The following is an 8,073-nucleotide window of genomic DNA, read 5'->3' as shown; positions in this document are numbered from 1 at the left end:
TCTATCTATCTATATATCTATCTATCTATCTATCTATCTATCTATCTATCTCTTCTGCCTTGATCTATCGCAAAAAAATAAGAAAAACAAATGGAGAGTGCTGTCCATGGTGCTGAAACGCTTTGGTCAATGTAAAGGGTCCGCCATTAAATTGGGGTCCGTAGCTTCATGCATGTCAAACTGGGGGTCCTAGAAATGAAATGAAAACGTTTGCTATAGCCTTATGGTGGTTCCTGGCATAAGCACTGTTCTACAGAATGGAAACATATGCAGTAACGACTCAACACTCAACAACAGAGGCTTAAGATCCAGACAAAAACGATCTGATCATTTAATTGACAGCGCCAGCATCACATTTTGTTAACTGCTGCTGCTTATTTATTTAGGAAATAGAAAAAAATAACAGAGAGAGAGAGAGCGAGAGAGAGAGAGAGAGAGAGAGAGAGAGAGAGAGAGAGAGAGAGAGAGAGAGAAAGTGAGAGTGGTGGTCTAATCGGTGGATTCCGCCATCATCCCACTCCTTTGAAGTCAATTGGCCCATTAGGTACATCACCAATACAATTGTTTGTCAATGTGCATCAATGGTGGCCGGATATAGGCAATTAGCTGTATCACCATGGTCCTATATATAGGGCTAGTAGGCTATAGTATGTTTGTTACACATAAACCTTGTGTAAAGTGATTGCCATTGTGTGTGTCTCCATGCATTTGTTATTTTTTCCTATTTCCTATAAGTTTCTTCAAAAAATATAATATCCCAGTTCACAGGCGTCTCTGTGATGCATGCGTTGAGAGCTTGTAGAAGTGAGAAGTACATAGTTATACCACATTTCAGCATAGATAACGTTGAACTATTGAAATTGCTTGAGTGCTGGGACTGGGGTAAAACCGAATCCAAATGCACATAATTAATTGGAGACACAAAAAGAAAGCAGTGCTGTTTGGTTTCGAATAGGCCTGCACATATGAGACAGATGAACACTTTAAATTTATTTTATAAAGGAGACACTCTGTTGCCCGCCTCGCGATCGGACTGCTGTACTTTGGCTGAAAGTAAAACGACCATAGCTCCGGATGGGATGGAGGTATAGGGTCGAGCGACCCCTCTTTGGAACCGGGGCGGCGAGACGAACGGGTGGGTGTTCGCCGGTCGCTCCGTGTGCCGTTCCGGGCGCGCTACGGCCAAAAAACCTCGCGGAGGCGGCAAGGCGCCCATCTGTCCGTCCGTAAACTATCATAGCCTACAATAAAATGAATACAATAAGGCATAGGCCTATACTGTATATTTGGGACTAGGCTGGGGGGGATAAAAACGAAGGGAAAATATGGGCATTGGGGGGAAAAGTTGTAACAAAAGAACAGATAACCCATAGAAAGTGGTGTTGGTGTAAAAATAATCAAGTAATCCCAGAGCGCTTGTCAGTGTGTGTGTGTGTGTGTGTGTGTGTGTGTGTGTGTGTGTGTGTGTGTGTGTGTGTGTGTGAGAGAGAGAGAGAGAGAGAGAGAGTGTTTGCGGGGCGGGTTAGACGCGCGCAGCGCGCAAAACAGGTGTGCGTAAAATGGATAGATAGAAGTGGAGAGAGGCGAGGTTGAGGGAGGGACATTGATTATTATTATTATTATTATTAGGTCTACTACTAGGCTACTAAGGAAAGGGTTGTACAGACAGACAGACAGACAGACAGACAGACAGACAGACAGACAGACAGACAGACAGACAGACAGACAGAAAAAAAGGAAGTTGTACAGAAATACAGATAGATGCGAGCAGCAGTGCGCGAAAAAAACCCGGCTCTAGTAGATACCGAGGTGGTGAATAACCCAAACTGTTATCGGTAAAATCCGTACATATATAGTACATAAGCAGAATGCACATTGGTCACTGAATGAATCCAAAGATTTACGTATTACAAGCGCCGAGAAACCATATGCCTAAATAATAATAATGAAGAACATGTGTTGAAACATAAACATATCTATGATGAATTCGATTAAGGAGAACCTTTAGTTAATTTAGCTGCAAAGAAAAATGAAGGTTATATTTATATTTGGGGTGAGGGGGTCGGTAAAATGTGCGTAAAATGGAATATGGCTGATATGAGAAGGTAGAAATGGATAATTAAACGGCCAGGCCGGGCCGTGAAAGAAATACACCGGCGGGCTCCGGCGGGCTCCGGCGTTCTCCGGCGTCGCCGAGCCCACCGGCGCCGCCGCCGCCACCGCCGGAGCCTCCGGCGGGCTCCGGCGTCGCCGAGCCCACCGGCGCCGCCGCCGGAGCCTCCGGCGTCGCCGGGCCCGCCGCCGCCACCGCCGGAGCCTCCGGCGGCGCCGGAGCCCGCCGGAGGTCCGGCAGAAGCCAGCGGCTCCGGCGGAGGCTACCGGCGGCTCCGGAGGTCCCGACACGTGCGACATTGGCGCGGTAGATCGGTGGTCCCCCAGCAGATCCGGAAGGTCGGTATAAGCGACCACCGGAGCAGACATGACTGTTTTAATACTTTATTCATTTATTTATACATTATTGATATGAGCACGCTGATCATGGTGCTTGCCTGCGTGGGTGTGCATGCGTGTGCGTGCGTGCCTGCGTGTGGTGTGTGTGGGCGCGTGTGTGTGTGTGTGTGGGGGGGGGGGGTTCAGCAACAGCGGCAGATGCAGTTCCATTGCCGCACATTGACGGTCTGTCCGGCTGTGCCACGGATTAGGTATAATTGTCGCGGCATAGGAATCGTTGCCGCGGCTGTTGTCGGCAGGTCCGGCGACGTCGGGGCATGTGCCGCTGCCGGAAAATGCATTCGCTGTCCCTCCCAAAATGAGAGCTCCACAAAACAACTGGCAAGGACATGTTGTGTCTTGAAAAGAGGATGAAGTCAGCACTTAGTAATATCCTTTCAAAAGTGTATTTGATCGCTAATGCAGGCTTATTGAGCCGAAAGGCAGTCGTTGCAGGTTTTCTTTTTTGGGGATGTTGCGTGCACTGCATCGTTGTGTTTTCTCTATACATTTTGTTTTGTGTCTTTGAACAACATTATTTGTCAAAGGAAGTGTGACCCATGACTGGTATCTCGTTTTCAAAATATCCACATCTCCAGTCTATCTTCTATTTTGTCCTCTATTTTCTCTCCCATATTATTCCATAATACTGTAGATTTGTTTCCCCACAACAGGTCAGTGGGTCCATTGGAGCACCAGAGTTGAGGAGTATATTTACCCATCTGACTCCACTCCAGAATATGGCTCCATCCTCGTCCCCAATGTGGACAACGTCAGGACAGACTTCCTCATTCAGACTATAGCCAAACAAGGAAAGGTAAACAAGACCAACATATTAAAAGCCCTGCTAGCATCCCCTCTGGACTGTGCTGCTTCTAAAAAGCCTAGTTTATACTTTATAAGACAAGCCATGGCTCATGGCTCATAGCTCTGGGCATTTATGAGGAACAGTTTAACACTTAAGAACTATTTTATTTTTCAGGCTAATCGAAAATAGCCAATCTACACACTCATAATCTGGCCATGGCCTTGACATGAACATTATTCAGAAGGACTGGCTTAGACAGTGAACTGAGGTGTGCAACCAAACAAAGATGTGAGACAATAATGTGTGAGCTGCTAGAAAGTTCAGGAGGTGCAGTATGAGTCAAGTGATTGGTTTACCTTTGATCCTATATTAATGAGGCTCTACACTGTCTCTATGCACAGTACAGTATTTTCTGGACTATAAGGCGCACCTGACTATAAGGCGCACTGTCAATGAATGGTCTATTTTCAAACTGTTTTCATATATAAGGCGCACCTGACTATAAGGCACACATAATAGACGCTACCGTTGCGTTATGCATCCAACAGATGGAGCTGTGCTAAATGGAATGTCAATGTCAATGAATGATCCATATATAAGGCGCACTGGACTATAAGGCGCACTGTAGTTTTTTGAGAAAATTAAAGGCTTTTAAGTGCGCCTTATAGTCCGGAAAATACGGTATTGTGTTTGCAAAGCTGACATTTGGCATGTGGTTATGGCAGTAGACGAAAGGCCACGGGGGTCACTCGAATGGTCAAAGTTCAACCTCCAGAAAAGCTCAGAATGTGCTGAGCAGAATTGCTCAGAAATAATAACTCACTCTGAATAAAGTCAAACTTTGTAGTATACAGTATAGAGAACTATGTGATCTTTTAGTCAACCTACAGTATACATATACATTTTTATAGACAAATTCACCTGAACCTATCAACACCTTGCTATAAATCTGTGTTACTGTATTTATTAGATTCAGTAGCCTAACCAGTGTTGTGGGAAGACATTACAAAGCTTGACACTAGTTCAACTGCACATCACTGCACTTCCTGTTCCTTATCTGTAGTGAACATCCTTCAAAGTTTCTCTCTGGCTTTAATGATAAGGATTTCAGGGTTGGTATCTCCCATCTGAGACCTTACCAGCACTGTCTAATGCTTCATTGACAGCCTGCTACAGTTACACACGCACGCACACGTGCACACACACGCACACACACACGTGCACGCATGCACACACGCACGCACGCACGCACGCACGCACGCACGCACGCACACACACATACACACATACACACACACATACTATCATATTGCACGTGAATACCATTCCTGTTTCTTCCTCTGTTCTGCATTCCCTTCATCTAGAAGTGGAAGCAGAGTAGTGGAGCATTCAGTGGGCTTTTAAGTAGTAGTGTATCGATTGCATTCTTTTAATCTGTTCACTTAGTACACACCCAGCCATACCTCTGTCATGCTATTGATTTTACTGAACCACATTTGTGCATATGCCTGAGTAGTAGTCAGTGGGGATTCACAAAATTATATAGCATTTTGGAATGTTGTGTTGCAGCAACCCTTTTTGAAATTTCAAATTTAAAGCAATTTCCATATCGTCACTGTCTGGCCAAAACCTCTTAACTACATTTTTTAAGTTTTTGATTTTTTTGGCATAAATCAGGGCTATTGAACACCCTTTACATTTGAGTGTTGGTTAAAATAATATTGAACCAATGGAAAGTAGTAAAAAGTGCTTGGGACAAAACCTTCTAACTCCACACTTTCTGCCAAACCTGCTAACTCCACCCGATTGGCCCTCTCTTTTTTTCATAAATAAGTGCTATTGAACACTCTTTACATCTGTGTGTTGGTTAGTGTAAAAAACATCACAAGGATGCAGCTGGGACGTATCATCAGTGATGTAGCCTGGGGTCGACGGGTGTTTCGGGTCTCGCAACATCATACACCCTCGCCCAGGTGACCCAGCCGGGGTTGATCAAGTCCCGACTTACGTCCCAGTAGCTATCCACGATCAGTCCTATTAGGGAAAGACAGGGTCACTCAATGTGCAGCACCGGAACTACTCTGCCGGGACTGGGGGTACCATTCTGGCGCGTGGAAGAACTAGGCTCTATGGGTTGACTCCTGGCCGGGCTCCTCCTACGTCTCACCAGGTCCTCTCCTGCTCTCACCAGGTTCAGAACCTGTGCGTTGCACCAGACCCCAATCCAAACATTCCATTCAGCTGCTGCAGTTGAATGGCCCTCCTAAAGGCCTCACCGTGGATTTGTTGGGCTTCTTCCTCACGGAAGACACAGGCTGGGGCGCTAACCCAACCTGCTCCCGGGTGCCGTCTAAATTCCGGCCGTCAACCGAGTCTCCGGTGGTCACCAAACTATTCCTGGTTGTCACATAGTCTATTCCTATGAGCCACTATAAATAGAACTAATAGTGTAAAAAACATCACAAGGATGCAGCTGGGACGTATCATCAGTGATGTAGCCTGGGGTCGACGGGTGTTTCGGGTCTCGCAACATCATACACCCTCGCCCAGGTGACCCAGCCGGGGTTGATCAAGTCCCGACTTACGTCCCAGTAGCTATCCACGATCAGTCCTATTAGGGAAAGACAGGGTCACTCAATGTGCAGCACCGGAACTACTCTGCCGGGACTGGGGGTACCATTCTGGCGCGTGGAAGAACTAGGCTCTATGGGTTGACTCCTGGCCGGGCTCCTCCTACGTCTCACCAGGTCCTCTCCTGCTCTCACCAGGTTCAGAACCTGTGCGTTGCACCAGACCCCAATCCAAACATTCCATTCAGCTGCTGCAGTTGAATGGCCCTCCTAAAGGCCTCACCGTGGATTTGTTGGGCTTCTTCCTCACGGAAGACACAGGCTGGGGCGCTAACCCAACCTGCTCCCGGGTGCCGTCTAAATTCCGGCCGTCAACCGAGTCTCCGGTGGTCACCAAACTATTCCTGGTTGTCACATAGTCTATTCCTATGAGCCACTATAAATAGAACTAATAGTGTAAAAAACATCACAAGGATGCAGCTGGGACGTATCATCAGTGATGTAGCCTGGGGTCGACGGGTGTTTCGGGTCTCGCAACATCATACACCCTCGCCCAGGTGACCCAGCCGGGGTTGATCAAGTCCCGACTTACGTCCCAGTAGCTAGCCACGATCAGTCCTATTAGGGAAAGACAGGGTCACTCAATGTGCAGCACCGGAACTACTCTGCCGGGACTGGGGGTACCATTCTGGCGCGTGGAAGAACTAGGCTCTATGGGTTGACTCCTGGCCGGGCTCCTCCTACGTCTCACCAGGTCCTCTCCTGCTCTCACCAGGTTCAGAACCTGTGCGTTGCACCAGACCCCAATCCAAACATTCCATTCAGCTGCTGCAGTTGAATGGCCCTCCTAAAGGCCTCACCGTGGATTTGTTGGGCTTCTTCCTCACGGAAGACACAGGCTGGGGCGCTAACCCAACCTGCTCCCGGGTGCCGTCTAAATTCCGGCCGTCAACCGAGTCTCCGGTGGTCACCAAACTATTCCTGGTTGTCACATAGTCTATTCCTATGAGCCACTATAAATAGAACTAATAGTGTAAAAAACATCACAAGGATGCAGCTGGGACGTATCATCAGTGATGTAGCCTGGGGTCGACGGGTGTTTCGGGTCTCGCAACATCATACACCCTCGCCCAGGTGACCCAGCCGGGGTTGATCAAGTCCCGACTTACGTCCCAGTAGCTATCCACGATCAGTCCTATTAGGGAAAGACAGGGTCACTCAATGTGCAGCACCGGAACTACTCTGCCGGGACTGGGGGTACCATTCTGGCGCGTGGAAGAACTAGGCTCTATGGGTTGACTCCTGGCCGGGCTCCTCCTACGTCTCACCAGGTCCTCTCCTGCTCTCACCAGGTTCAGAACCTGTGCGTTGCACCAGACCCCAATCCAAACATTCCATTCAGCTGCTGCAGTTGAATGGCCCTCCTAAAGGCCTCACCGTGGATTTGTTGGGCTTCTTCCTCACGGAAGACACAGGCTGGGGCGCTAACCCAACCTGCTCCCGGGTGCCGTCTAAATTCCGGCCGTTAAAATAATATTGAACCAATGAAAAGTAGTAAAAAGCCCTTCGGTCAAAACCTCCTAACTCCACTTGAGCTCATTTTCCCGAAAATGAACATTTTGGAGTTAGGACCGACAGCAGAGATATAATGAAGTTATACCCTAACTTGTTGTCTAGATATGAACTAGTAGGTAAATATCTGAGCTGTAAAATGGGAAATGATTGCCAAAGCTGTTGCAGAATCTATTTAGATAAGACTTACGAAGAGAAAAGTTATCAAATCTTCTTCATTAACCTTCCCCTGAACTCTTAAGTCTGTCTGAAATAGATTTCCTTTTTTAATTTTCTTGGTAAAAGGCGTCCCCCCCCAGGATAGCATGTGTCACTTATGCTCAAACAATGCAGATACGCGTTTGATCTGTGTTATACTGTAGATAACGCTGGTACTATTAACTCATTTCAATATTTATTCCCACAGGCTGTTTTGTTGATTGGAGAGCAAGGAACAGCCAAGACAGTCATCATCAAAGGCTACATGTCAAAGTATGATCCAGAGCTGCACATGGCTAAGATTCTCAACTTCTCCTCTGCCACCACTCCACTAATGTTCCAGGTACTGTACAAGTCTGTCTCTCTCCTCCCCTCTCTCTCTCTCTCTCTCTCTGTATCTGTCTGTCTCTTGCTTTCATAAACACTCACACAAAA

At 47.3% G+C, this 8,073-nt stretch overlaps 1 protein-coding gene across 1 annotated transcript in view; it reads left to right on the top strand.

The window, feature by feature from the left end:
- The window catches only part of dnah5 (dynein, axonemal, heavy chain 5), a gene marked incomplete at both ends in the record, with an annotated part of 181,417 nt that overhangs the window by 85,683 nt on the left and 87,661 nt on the right, over positions 1 to 8,073 (top strand). Inside the window, 2 exon segments of the mRNA XM_080749007.1 lie at positions 3,165 to 3,307; positions 7,847 to 7,981. Of these exon segments, the coding sequence (XP_080605133.1) occupies positions 3,165 to 3,307; positions 7,847 to 7,981 (278 nt within the window).

Source organism: Nannobrachium achirus (assembly GCF_963921795.1).
Source record: "Nannobrachium achirus genome assembly, chromosome: 2".
Taxonomy (NCBI): Eukaryota; Metazoa; Chordata; class Actinopteri; order Myctophiformes; family Myctophidae; genus Nannobrachium; species Nannobrachium achirus.
The sequence above is the reverse complement of the archived record's forward strand: the minus strand, read 5'-3'. Positions and strand labels throughout refer to the sequence as shown.